The 14,756-nt window shown below is 42.5% G+C and overlaps 1 protein-coding gene across 1 annotated transcript in view; it reads left to right on the top strand.

The window, feature by feature from the left end:
• Window positions 1-14,756, top strand: part of kdm2bb (lysine (K)-specific demethylase 2Bb) — a 33,585-nt gene that overhangs the window by 4,170 nt on the left and 14,659 nt on the right. The window contains exons 7-12 of the mRNA XM_080755961.1: window positions 2,053-2,146; window positions 2,774-2,927; window positions 3,378-3,493; window positions 5,126-5,252; window positions 5,538-5,971; window positions 6,175-6,261. Of these exons, the coding sequence (XP_080612087.1) occupies window positions 2,053-2,146; window positions 2,774-2,927; window positions 3,378-3,493; window positions 5,126-5,252; window positions 5,538-5,971; window positions 6,175-6,261 (1,012 nt within the window). The remainder of the gene's footprint in view (window positions 1-2,052; window positions 2,147-2,773; window positions 2,928-3,377; window positions 3,494-5,125; window positions 5,253-5,537; window positions 5,972-6,174; window positions 6,262-14,756) is intronic.

The following is a 14,756-nucleotide window of genomic DNA, read 5'->3' as shown; positions in this document are numbered from 1 at the left end:
TCTTTTTTCACTCTGTTTCTCTTCATTTTTGCTGAATAAAAGATTGCAAAACATGCTTTGCCTTGTCATTGCAGCTTATAGTGCTGGAGTAACATTAAAGATGCCATCAATGTTGTAAATGTTGTAATGGGGTGTACTTTTTCACAGCACTGTAAACAGGCCACTAGGTAAACACTGCGCAATTTGTTTCTGTTTTTTTTTCTTTTTAAGTTCCATTAAATTATTCCCAGCAAGCACGGTCAGGACCTGGACGAATTAGTGACATCTCGATTGTCCTGGAAATGACGTAAAGATTATCCCCATATGGGCTGTGATCTGGCCTAGTCCTGAACGTCACCGGAGGACGTCATCATAACGTCATCATGACGTCATTTGGCTTGCTGGGTTATGCAAGGAAGCACCCTTGCTTGCACCCTGCAAGCAATATATACTCATACATACAATATGTACATACTATGTATTACACATGCACGAGGGCGCACACACACACTTTCAACACATTTTCAAATATAGTGAAAATAGCAAGCTAAAGGGTCACATGTGTTGTGATACATGAGCTATAGATCAGCTCTATCCTGATGAGCTGATAATGAATCATAGGTGTGGTGTGTCTCTAAAAAAGTTTAAAAACCGTTGCCTTATTGAACTGCACACATCCACTTCCTTTGAAGCTGGGCAGAAGGGTTCTCCAGATTAGAAGAAGTTGTTTTATAACAGCTGTTGCTTGAGTGCATAGGCCTATAAACATCTTGGAGCCAAATCAACAGACAGCATTCAGACGTAACTAGAAATCTGGAACTAATTGCAGCAGTCTGTCTGCTGTTTTCACCATTACCTCAGTCAATGTAAATTTCTGTACTTCCTGCTGTTAACTCAGGTCTATCAGTATGAGGAAGCAGACCTTACTGATCTGATGTTAGACCAATATAGGCTTCCCATGTATTCTAGTAAACCTGACATTTTGAATGCAGTTTCCAGTCTTGGAAAAGCCATGAAATATAAAATAATTATTGCAAATGTCCTAAGAAGTACGTTGCTGGAGTAGAGTTTAGGTTATCGTTAAGTAGCATGAGGTTTTACATAATATATACCAATATTCATAAAATGTATGAGAATGTCTGGTCAGTGACAGGTCAGTGTGCCATACAGTAAAATGTACAGTAAGACTGACATAGCCATCTAGTGGCCACATTTAATAACCACATGAACCCTAGGGCTGTATTTTGCGTGTCTTAAGTACCAGGTCTTATTACCTAACTTTACTCAAGTTAGGTAATAAGACCTGGTACTTAAGACACGCAAAATACAGCCCTAGTGTCTCTAATATGGGGCAAACATTCGTCAAGAACTGCAAAAATTACAAGCTCAAAACACATTGTAGATCTTGTGGATGTGTTATTTTCGGCTAAGAGATTTCAAGTAGAGCAGTGGTTTTCAACCCTTTTTAATTCATTCAACCAGGTTTAATTTTACACTCCGGGTCCATTTGGTTACCAACTCTCCATCAGTTAGCTGGGGACGACCTGGAACCCCCTCAAGGACCCCTGGTGGTCCCCAGACCACTGGTTGAGAACCACTGAAGTAGAGGGATAAAAGGAGCCGACCAAGTATAGAGCTCAGGGGATAAACTAAGTAGTTTATGGATAGTAATAGGAGAATAAGTGCACAAAATGTAAGCATTGCTATCACTAATAATGACAATGGTCCCATTCTGTCTCCTCCACTTCTGCCCCAGAGTTGCATGGTGACTAGCTCTGTTTCTATAAATAGAGTTGTTCCTCTCTTTCCTCCCTGAGTTACTGAACATTTTTTATCCAATGGATACCTAATCATTCCTTAATAATCCCCCTGAGCCCTGCATTAAGGGAGATAACCTGAGGTGAAAAATGAATACATGTATGGCTGGCATGCATGTTTTGCTATATCTGTAATGTCAGAGAAATGCAGTCTTATTGCTAAAATCTATCTATGTATCACAAGAGGCTGCATTCGTGCCATCAGCATGATGTATGAGTCTTGTTTTATTATTCCATGTTGTTTCTTTCTCTGTAGGTACTGTTTGATGAGCGTGAAGGGCTGCTTCACAGACTTCCACATTGATTTTGGGGGGACTTCAGTGTGGTATCACGTGTTCAAGGGGCAAAAGGTAAGTCTTGTTTTGTTACGGGTGTTATTATGAGCCACAAAGTCTCATTTTGTTAGTACTACTTAACCACTTCAATCCTAGCATCCATATTCTGGGTCAAACAAACTTTCACCAAAAGTAGCAGATCACAACGCGTCGTCACAGTTGTATGCTTGTAGATCTGCTATTTATTTTCGGCAAAGAGATTAGGTGTTGAAGGGGGGAAATGGACACAGTACAGAGTTGACTTCATGGAACCTAGCACCATAGATGGTGTTCTTCATCAATTAGTAAGATTGCTCTACCTTCTTTTAAGCCTGATAGATGAAAGGCTTCTCTAACACTTGGTATAAAATAGCCTGTTCCCCAGTTTGTCTTTGTGCTGGCTGCAGTGTCAGCACAACTCAACGTTACTGCTGTGCTGTGTGCTTGTACAACACCATAGAGGGATCACATTATACAGACAGACCTGCAGAGGTCAATCAAGAGATTGAAGAGAAGAGAGAATGAGACACATCAACTGATAGGACAGGGTCTGACAGTGTTTCTATTAACTTTGAGTGTTTTTAACAGTTTATCATTCATGTCCAGCCTGAAAGGATTAATGATTGATAATCTAAAGGGAAATCCCCTACCCGCTCTCTCCAGGTGTTTTGGTTGGTGCCTCCGACCCCTCATAACCTCGCCCTATATGAAGACTGGGTTCTGTCTGGCAAACAGAGTGACATCTTCCTGGGAGACCGAGCGGACGGGTGTCAGAGAGTGGAACTTAAACAGGGCTACACCTTTTTCATCCCCTCAGGTGAAATTGCATGATTGTATCGGCATTGATCAGGGTTAAATGCGTAACTTCTTGTCTAAAATATGTTGTCATGTGACTCTGAGGAACATCAGTCACTTTTGTCCTACTAAGCAGCTGAATGAAAGGCGTTAACTACATGTCCGTGCTGCTCCAGTGTCTTATCTCCCGCAAATATAGTCACGTGTGTGTGTGTGTGTGTGTGTGTTTTCTTTAAAAAGATTAGTTTGTGGTTTTTCTGCCAATTTATTGATCGTATCAAGTGAAGATGGGACAGGAAAGAGGGAGAGAGAGAGAGAAGGGCAGAGACACGCAGCAAAGGTTGTCACGAACAGGACTCGAACATGCGATGCCTCTATGTGGCATGCGCCTGGACCACTTGGCCAGCGGGCGCCCCGTCATGTGTGTTTGATAATGCAGTGCTTTGAATGCACTTTGTGCTGTTGTTTTAAGGGTGGATCCATGCTGTCTACACCCCTGAGGACACGCTGGTCTTTGGAGGCAACATTCTGCACAGCTTTAACATTCCCATGCAGCTTACCATCTATGAGATAGAGAACAGGACTAAGGTAGGAGTCCAAACATTTCCTTGACACCAGGGACATGCACACATAGACATCAAAGGGGGCTTGAGCCCCTGCCCTTTTACCCGTCTGTAAAACAACTGCCCTTTCCAGACCACGAATGCAGCATTTACTATGGTGAAAGAAATGCTAATGCCACTCCTTTCCTTGCCATGCCGGAAGGCAGCATTCAGGAGAATTGCTTTTGTTCCCCGAAGTCTCCTGAACTTGAACACAGTATTTTGAGTGAACAAATTTCACTCAAAGGAGGGCTGTGGACAGTTCAGAAACCTGACTACCAGTGACATCATCGATGGCAAATCCAAACTAATATAAACTGCAGGTTTTCTATTCCTGGAAAGTTATCATGCTACTGTATAATCGAAGCCATTGTTCTCACATTACAACAAAATAAAATAACCTGCCGAAACGATGATGTCACTGCCGCTGGTACATACCGTTTGTGACAGAACTAGTTTTCCAATATAGCCTCTGTAGTAGGACCCTGCAGCATTTTTGTTTTGTACACAATCCTGGGAATCATAGTTGCAACACATAGACAACAGACGTGTCATCAAAAACACTACTAAAATGAATGTTATGCATGAATGCAGTATGACTTCAAGTAGTCAGATGGGTGGTCTGCGATCGACAAGTAGGCCCTGGTCCAGTAAAAGTTTGGGAACCACTGCTCTATTGTGATAAAGAGCTGATGGTAGGTGTAAGTTATGCTTGTGGAGTGACACTATTTGTTAAATTTTTTGTGAAGCCATGAACAAAGAAACAGGTCCATTAGTGAATGTTCTATTTTTACATCTCAAGACAGAAAATGCATCTTCAAAATACAAGATCATCACCCTGAGAGTGTTGATTTATGTGGAATACTCGCAGTGAGATAATTATAGGCCCAGGCCTTGTTTCTGTGAGATAAATAGTAATTGCAAGAGGCTGTAGTTGTCTGTTGAGATGCAAATGTGTTCCCTGAAAATAGGCTGTAAATATCATTGTTTGTTTGTGTGTATGGCTGAAACTATCTTAGCAATTATTCTATCGATTCCTTTTTCGATTAATTCAATAATCAAGAATCGCAGGAAAACATTTGATTAATGGACGCTGTCAGGGGAAATAAATCAACCTCTCAGTCCTGACTGAATACTGAATATATAAAAAACATGAAATATTACATATTTACATATTTGTCAGGTGAATCATATGCTGTCTCCGTTGTGCATCTTTCCTGCTCTCCACTTAGCTCATTACATTAGCCGCGCACCACTGCGGTGTGTGTGTGCATATGGGATTGGGTGAAATCAGACCTTCCGCGGTGCGTGTGTCATAGCTTAGGAGGCAGGCAATCATGAGTAGGTCGACAGTCGCTACTACGCGATTGGCTGGCAGCGTTTCAGAGTATGGGTCAGACTCTCATTGGCTTTCTCATGGGGTGAGACTGTCTACCATTGATGACTAGGTCGCTCCATTGATGACTAGGTCGCTTACATTTCATGAGTTGTCATTAGTCAGGATTCACCTGACCTGATAAGGCATGAAACTGTAGTTCAAGACTACTCAAACTTTTATGAGTAGCTATTGATGTCTCACATTTGCTCAGATTGTGACAAATCTGATCTGTGGTTTCAGGTTCATTCCAAGTTCCGCTACCCATTCTACAATGAGATTAGCTGGTATGTCGTGGAGAAGTATGTGCACTGCCTGACCAAACGCTCCTACCTTTCTCAGGAGTTTCGCAGTGAGACCATGATAATGGGTGAGTGGAAATGAAGCTCCTTCACCACATGGAATCCATAACATTGCTGGATAATACAGAAAGGGCAGTAGAGATAGCCGCACACACACACGCACGCACACACGCACACACACACACACACACACAGGGAGGGTAAAATTCTACATATTCTACATAATGTTCAAATGTACTGAAAACGGTCTCCAACAACAACTAATTGCAGTAATACTGTATCTTTGGTGGATGGAAATGACGGGTGTTTTACTACAACTCAATGGTGACGGCATCCCTTCTCCTTTCCTTCAGACTTTGAGGCAAAGACAAGTACAGAGAGCCCCTTCTCTGACTCCCGGAGCCAGGACATGGATGAAGACTCATGTGACATGCAGGCCACGGATGAGCAAGATGAAAAAACATACAAAGTCTCCGAGGGCACTCCCTGCTCCCCTGATAACCCAAAGACCAAAAATGGTGACTTGTGCAGTCCACAGCCTCTCAAAGCTGTTTCATCCAATGACTCAGAAGACACTTGTATCCCGACCACTGCTCACCCTCTGGATGTACCCAGACACCCATCGGACTCCCTGGAGTCAGAGTCACACAGTAAATGGACTCACTTGACAGAGTTTGAGCTGAAGGGTCTCAAGGCCCTAGTGGAAAAGCTGGAGGCCCTCCCTGAAAATAAGAAGTGTGTCCCAGAGGGCATAGAGGACGCACACGCCCTGCTGGAGGATATGAAGGTAAGGCCTGGTTGTGTGCCGTGAATCCGTGATGCTCACTGAAAATAGCAGATCTACAAGTTCACAATGTGGCACGCATGCAATGCTTTGTGGCAAATCAGGCTTAGAATTCACTGCTAGATCATTGAAAACATGTACGTTTTTGTACGAAGCAGAGCTGAAACTATTGCTCCTCATGCGCCGTCTTGTGTCTGACTCACCAGGTGGTCTTAAAAGAACATGCAGACGATGACCCCAAATTGGCGATCAGTGGAGTGCCTCTGGTCTGCCGGCCGAAGAAGATTATAAAGGTGAGTAAATATAAGACTTTCACTGTTGTTTTTCAACTTTGTAGTTTAATATAATTATCTGTTTATTAATCAAATTGAGGGTTGTAGGAGAGAGTGTGGTGGACCGCCTACTTGACTAGGTCTACCCTATTTTATTCACTGTTTACTGTTGTTGGTGTTGTTATCTCATGACACCTCCTGTTACTTTAGCGCCGCTTTTATGTGCGTGGCTAGTCTGGCTACAAACATGAGTATGATGCTTCTGGCTAGATTTGTCAGTCGATTGTATTGGGTTATTCTTTTTATTCTTTTGGTAGGGGAAGGGTCCTCTTTTAATGCATGGTTATAGAGATCTGAGCATTGCACTGCTTTTCTTTTCTCTGTGAAGAAGTTGTACCACGAGTGGGTGAAAGGTTGTCTGGCATTTTATAATCAGAAGGCCACCGGTTCGCTTCCCGGCCCTGGTCTGTGTTGAAGTGTCCCCCGAGCACTCATCATTCATAACCATCTGAGAAGCCATTCGCTGGTAGAAGCTGATAATGGAATTGACCTATTTACCCATTAGGTAAATATGTAATAGTATATATGAAAAATAACGTTTTATTTGAGGACTGGTAACTACTGTTAAAATGTCCTGTCTGAAATTGAAGGGCCTTCGGTCTCTTGGGCCTTTTTGTAGACCACCTCTGCATGTTGTGTGAAGGTCAGGTAGTGGTCGATCTCAGTGTATGTGGACAGGGAACGCTCATCTGTCATGGGCCCACCAGGGCCATGTCATCAGCATATTTAAACAGTTATTGTAGGTGGTTTTATCTGTATATGGAGAAGAGGACAAGACACATCCCTGTGGGGTATTTTCGAGGGGCGCTAGCCCCTCCAATATACTGGTTTAATGTTTGTTTTTAGTTCAATGTTTGTTTTAAAAATGCCATTGACAATGAAGGGAAAATTTACGTCATATTGTCCCCGATTACGTCATATTGTCTCTTTATTGTTAATGGCATTTATTTAATGTTTGCGTTGGCACCGTTTGTTTTACATCACCATTACATCACCTAATCAACATGAGTTAGACATTGTTATTAGCGTCCCTCACTTCACACAGGTGTGATTATTTAAAACAATGTTACGGTGGTTTCACACCGGCCGCGTTTTTCAGAAAACCGATGGAGAAACGCCGCTAAAAATCCGAATTCGCATCCGATTCGCACCCGGTGTGTGGAGACCTTTACTGGGTGTCAAACTCTGACATGCATGGGGTCGCTGCTTCTTCGCTTGGAAAGAGCCAGCTTAGGTGGTTCGGGCCTCTAGTATGGATGCCTCCCGAGCGTCTCCCTAGTGAGGTCCTCGCTGCACGTCCCACTGGGAGGAGACCCCCGGAAAGACCAAGGACCACATGGGGGGGATTACATCTCCAAACTGGCATGGGAACGCCTCAGAAATTGCTAATGTTGGAGAGGGAAGTCTGGAGCTCTCAGCAGGAACTGTTGCCCCCATCCGTCAATGGATGGATGGATGCCGGGGTCTGTCCTTTACAAAACCTTTAATCCATAAAACCAAGTTCTGTCTGTGTTGACTTGTAGTCCTTGGAGGCAGTGCATAAGTGTTTGTGTTCACTTTGTTAAAAGCAGATCAAAAGGTCTGTAAATAGCATCATATGACACGCATATGACATGTGATTTTGGAGAATCATAGTGCCTGTCCATCGTGTCCATAAGCGTTAGGGAGCTGGAATAGCTGAGCTGCACACTCCTTCAGCACACTCAGCTGTATCTTGGAAAGGATGGAGAGGACCTTACACTCATCCATCCTGGCTAGTGCAGGGGCAGAGCTGGTGTCGTCCTCCAGGCGGTCAGTCCTTTTAAACCTGGCCTAGAAGGTGTTTATCTGCTCTGAGGAGGAGAGAAGGAGGCAGCAATTGGGCTGGTTTCTTAGCTCCATCCATAGTTGAAGTTTACCAAGCCTGTTTTTTTGTATGGCTTCAGTTCCTTTTTCAGTAAATGAACTTTTTTGTCCTTGTTGTTGAGCCAGTGTTTAAGCTCTCTGGTGACCAAAAGCTTAGGTTGGGATAAAGTCTGATGTCACGACCTCACTACTTTGGAAGAACATGTCAGTGATCTGACAATACCCTAGTCTCAGCGTGTCCATAGTCATTATTCGAAAACTGAATCGTTTTAAAAAAGGATCTCCTGTGTTTTAAAATAGAAATTACACTTGTGTGAAGTGAGGGGAGCTCTTATCATCATACATCATCTCATTCCATGGTACGTACACGCACGCATGCACGCACACACGCACACACACACACACACACACGCACGCACACACACACACACACACACACACAAAATGTCTGTATTATGACAGCAGTGAAGCGACATTGTGATCTACAAGCTCACAATGTGTCGGTGTAGATCGGGTAGTTGAACTATTTTAAAATGTTTTTCAAAATAGTAAAAAATGGCAAATAAGTTTAGGGATAAGGGGTAAGGGGTGGCACAAGATAGGGCCCAATGTGCTTGGTATGTGTGCTATCACAGATCCACCGTCTGGATTCTGGAACCACACTTTGAGGTCAGTCTGGAGTTATGTGAAACTCCATATTTTGGCATACCAACGTCATCAATGTGAGATTCTCCAGTATGGAGGACATCATGAATATGAATATATGATGTCAGAGATTCTCTACTACGGAAACATTCACAGCTACAGACAGCATAGGGAAACCACACGTTATTAGACTCTAATAACGTTTAAAAAAAATAAGAAATAAATCACACTGTGAAGTGGGGGGCGCTCTCATCATCGTACATCATCATGGCGTAAAATAGACACCATGCCTATTTGCTCAGACACTATGGCGTAACATTCTCTATTCATTGTCAATGAGAATTTAGAGTTTGTTTAAGACAACTACGGTAACTAAAAGCTGGATGTAGGAGGGGCTAGCTAGGGGCTCTTATCATCATACGTCATCAATCTCATCATGCCAAATCAACCAATCAAATCATCACATTCCGTGCTACAAACACAAACAAACAAAAGAATACACACAAACACACAAAGCGGTGCATAGGAATAATGATTTAGTGTGCTCACCGTTCCATTTTTAGTGGGCTCACTGTTTTACTTTTTTTACTTTTTAGTTTGAAGCGGGCTATGCTATGTTTTCTTTTTCTGTTGGTAGACATGGCTGTGAGTTCCCACCTGATGTTGTGTGGGAGGCCAGACCGCTTTAGACCGTACTGAATGACCGCTAGCTTGCATAAGGCCTTCAGACAAGGACACAAGTCGAAGATGTACACGTGAATGATCTGATCGTAATCCATTCTGTATGTACCAAAGACAATGCTACGATTTCCTACCATGCAACAACAGTACACCATAAGGATCGGGCCTTTCCCCTTGGCCTCAACCTGCTTCCAAGACAAGGTCTCTGGATTGAATTTCCACAACAGATGATTTTGTGTGCTGTTTGTGTACCACCTGGATATGCCACGATATATGTACAGCTCTCCGTTGTAGGCAAAGGCTGAATGACCCCAGTATCCTCCTGGAAAACGCGGTGCATAAGCTGTGCTCAGCCAGACGTTGGTCTCTGTGTCAAACACTCTGACGTTGTTGTGGAATGTGCGATGGTCCTGTTTTCCCCCAAACACAAGCATCTTCTTCCCGATGATGGTCGCTGAGTGAAATGACGAAGCAAGTGCTGGAGTGCCGCTGGTCTTAATTAAAGACCAGACCATTGTGGTGGTGTCCAACTTGTATGTGTCATTAGTGTAAGTCTGCCTGCTTCCTCCGTAGATATACACAACCTTACCCAGGACACAGGCTGAGTGGTAGCACCTCCCCTGTGGAACACTGCCAGAAACCTTGGGCTTGGACCATCTGTGGGTGTCGACGTCAAATGCATAAAGCACGTTGCAGTACTCCCTTGTGTACTTAAACCCACCCCAGATGTAGATTATATCTTTTATCAGCACAGCTGTGTGGCCCACGCGTTGGGGAACCTCAAGGGGACGCCCTCTTCCAGCAGTCACTACGGGCAACTTTAGCCATTGCAGAGACACCGTATTGAAGACATGCACATCAATCTGGCCTTGCACATCAGTCATCGGATCATTGGAACCATTGAACATGGACAGTCCTCCCCCTAATGAGTACACCTTGTCACCCACTGCCACAGCAACATAACCGGCTGTCTTTGGCACCCCCTTCTTATGAACTGTCCAGGACATCATCTCTATCTTGCTCTGTATCAATGTGTCTCTCTCTCTTCTAAGTGTCTGTCTCTTGTCTATGTGTAATGTCTCACTGGGTGGCCTCACTAAGTCTTTCTCTTTCAACATCTAAGTAATCTTTGACAACATTGCAATACTTATGTAGTCTTGTTTGACATCATACAACACAAACTGTTGCCATATACATATGCCATAAACTGTAGGCGTTATCGGTCACACTTTCTCACATTTAGGAGACGGGAAGCAGGTTAGTCTATTACTTCCAATGGGAGAGTAAACGTGAACACGGCTTCTGAACCATTTTTAGCTCCATGGTCACTGAACTAAATAGTGGACCCTATCATCACAAGCCACACAATATTCCCAATATTTTCATATTAAAACCTTTTTCAGAGAGACAAATCAGGAGAAAATCTACTTTATTATCAACCTTTCAAGATCTAGCACCAGTAAACATACAGTAGGACGTCCGCGAGATTTGCCATCTGACGGTGCCCACTTAGGAAACCATTTGTAGGATTTGTGTACCATGTTGCCTCTAGTGGCTCCAATCAGGGTGTTGTATCTTCCTAAATTAACAATCTTTGGTTCAGTTGCAAATGCTAACACCATTCCTTTTTCCGTGGACTAAACCTGATCCGCATTATTTCCTTATTAAATTCTTATCTTATGTTAGCTTATTCTTATCTAAAATGAGACATACTTACATTATCTGTTCTCTCATATTGAATCAGCCACCCTTAACACATTTAGTACCGGAACTGCATCAAAATAAAGGCGCTGCTTGCGCCGGAGTAATCGCCAGAGTAGTGATCGCTTCCATTTTGAAAGCCATGAACCGGAAATACTTTCTTAAAAAAGTTGACTGACAAAGTGCCATCACAATCTCCGATCATCTTAATATATTTATATACGCTCCAAAAAGAGTTCATATTTTGCGGGAGAGACGGATGAGGAGCAGAAACGCAGCGCCAGCATATCGATCCATTCATCACCACGGAGAGCGCCCTGGATGAGGAGATACGAGTCATTCTTTCCGCCGCGCTAACATGGGAGTCAATGACAAGCTAATAGTTTCACAGAGCGTTAGCATACGGCAAGCGAAAAGCGAAATGCCAAAAAAAAAAGAAGTAATTATTCTGAATATTATTATCTCGCCCCGCGTCGTTTGGACGTCGCTAGGACGTCCACAGACGTCTAAGGCACCTCTCGGTTCCAATCCTTATGACGTTTCAGGACGTATTATGTACAAAATGTGTTAACAACCAATTGAATCACGTCTGATTTCAAGTACAGTGCAGTTTTACGAAGCCTTTTATGAAAGTATTATGAATGGGGTATTTTTTATAAAATACTCAATGGGTCCGTTTGAAACAGAAATCATTCTATGTTAGCTTGAAATGCAAACATAAACTTCATCAAGAAGTAATATTAGTAGTAATAAATAATAATAAACGAACAGAAAATAACACGTTTCAGACATACAGTAGTACAATGGAACTGTTGTATTGTATAGTTGTCATATTCTTCCAACATATGGATTTGATTTATATTGAATTATGTGCCTCTCAAGGCCAGCTGCTGGTCTTGGGGCCTCTTTGTATTTGCGTTTTGGAATAAGATGCCATCTGTCCCTCCCTGGCTGTACCGGTCCCCCTAGCTCTCCTACTCTGTAATACTCATGGATATAATCCCACCAGTTCTGCATTCTCTCCCCTCACCGGAGGAGGACTGACATCCCTATAGCGAGTTATCAGATGTATCATAATGCATAGGGGGCTTCCTATTGGTCCTTGTGCTTCTCTGTACCCCTCCTCTCATAGAGGGAGTAGTCCATATTCATGAGGAAAGGCGCCTCTGCTTTCCACTGTGCTGGCTGCGTGTTTTTTCCCCTCTTCACATCTGCTGGTGGTGATATTGTGGAGCTGTGGAGTCGGAGGGAGGGCCGTAGGGTAGACATCAGCAGTAGCAGGAGGAGGAGGAGGAGGAGGAGGAGAAGGCTGCAGCCATGTCAGTTCGCTGTGTGCTGGACGCTGTGTGAGAACCAGCCATGGCAATGTCGCTGAGCGCTGACGATGAAGACTACGACTCTGACACTGAGCAGGTTAGCACACTGAACCCCTTGCAGGCATGCAGACACAGTCGGGCCACCAAAGCGATGCTGTCTGTCAGACAGAGAGCATTGAACAGCGTCTCAGAGGGCAGTGAGGAAATGGAGCCACCTGAAGATAAATGAACTGTTTGCGCTTTCCTCCTCGCTAGTTTTTTTTATTTCTTTCTCCCCCCTTCTCCTTTATGCCCTTTGTTGTTGCAAGGTTTATTGACATTGGTTTATGTGTTTATCTATGTTTGTATGTGGGTGCATGCTGGGCAGGTAAATGCAGCAAGGAGTTGTTTAAACATCTCTGGTCCTCTGGGCAGTTATTGGTTGTTCCAGAGGAGAGAGGGGAAATGACAAACAAGGATGATGAGGTGAAGATTCAAGTAGATACAGATGAAGAGGGGAAGATGAAGGATTAATAGTTGTGTCTAGTTGGTTGTGTTGTTGAGACAAGTGAAGCTTTTCCTCTGAAAGAAGCTTTTCCTCAGAATTCTGTTCAACTATTTATTGGTTCATTGGAGAGTCAAGTAACATTTAATGTAGAAATATTCTGTTTAAAGCTTTTATATTTCAGATAATGTTTACTCAGCAAAAAAAAATGTTTGGTTAGCTTATGTCTTCCCACATAATGCAACTCTACTACTGAGCCACACCCCCTTAGATGAATACATTGGCTAAGTGTTGGGAGGAGGAATTCATTATTTGTGATGTTTTACAGATAGTGTTTTTTGCAATAGTTTTTGCTGGACATGCAAATGCAGTAAATGGTTTAACTTAGTGCCAGTTCCTAGAAAGTCTAGAAAGCAATATAAATGGATTATGTGCATGTTGCTGATATCAGCTGTGATTTTATAACTTTGTATTTAACACACCTGCACCTGACACAATTATCACATGCATTTGAAAGTTATTCAGAATGACATATTATAGCTTGTGTTCAGTTTTGTATTAAAGTTGAACTCACAACACTTTTAGAATGACTGATTGCGGTGTCAACGTATCGGGTGTGTACCACACTCTGGATACTATGGATGAAAATGTTTTAAGTAGAACTTCCAAATATATAAATAACAGTAGCCAAACGGCATGAAGCTAATGCTAATGTACACAGTGAAAAACAGTTTAGTGATAATGTGAGCTAGCTTGTAGATCTGCTGTTTTTGATGTTTTTGATTTATTTAATGTTTTTGTATAAAATGTACAGCTTGCTCAAAATAATAATGCCATGTGGTTAAATTGAATATTTGAAGTGCATCCACCAGACTAATATCCGTCCCTCCAGAAATATGCAAACATATTCTTTGAACCAATTTCTATCTCCTGTGCATTACTACAATCAACCTAATTATAAGAGCACCAGCTTTCACAAATTATTTTATCTGTCGATCAGACAGATAAACAGACCTTTATTCCATGATGGAAATGTTATTGTTATGGCAGTACCGCAGAAAAAAATTGACACAAAAACTACTACTACTACTACTACTACTACTAATATACTAGTAATGTACAGCAACAACAACAAATCCCAAAGGAGATTTTGGATTTTTGCTTGGCCCTCTGCACTTGAACTGCCTGTGATTTGCATGTTGAATGGGCCACTAACAGGTATAATATATATGTCAAAGTGTACATATACAATAATCAAGCCACCTGCCAGCAAGCAAATTAATTATTACAAATCGTATTTCTAGTGAAATCAAATTTTTGCAGAAATTGAAATGACTGTGACATCCAGCAATTTAGTGAGAACAATTACAGGAACATGTTTTAAAATCCCAGAGGGACCTTGGTCTGGATTAAACTATAGAACTTGGACAACACAGACAAATGTTAGGGCCTGTGCTTTGCACTGTTACACAAATATGAATACCACCTTTTGGAATAGGGTATAGCTTTCTCCATGCATACTGTATGTGTACAGTACCACTTGTACTAAAAAAGAATTAAGCAAAAATAGCAGATCTACAGCTACAGCCCGATTTTGCTGAAGAGATTTGATGGAGAGGGGAATAAAGCGAGGGGACCTATTATATAGAACCCAGTGGGACTCCAGTCAATGAAGCACTGTAGGGATTAAGTGGTTTAAGGCTGCACTCAATAGCATCTGCTACAAGTCACATTCCTTTAGCTAAATCATTTCTGATTTACTCTCCTATATTTATTACGGTACT

The sequence above is a fragment of the Protomyctophum bolini genome (assembly GCF_963924005.1).
Source record: "Protomyctophum bolini genome assembly, chromosome: 22".
In the NCBI taxonomy this organism is placed as follows: domain Eukaryota; kingdom Metazoa; phylum Chordata; class Actinopteri; order Myctophiformes; family Myctophidae; genus Protomyctophum; species Protomyctophum bolini.
Note: the sequence above shows the minus strand (reverse complement) of the source record. Positions and strands in the feature narration are given on the sequence as shown.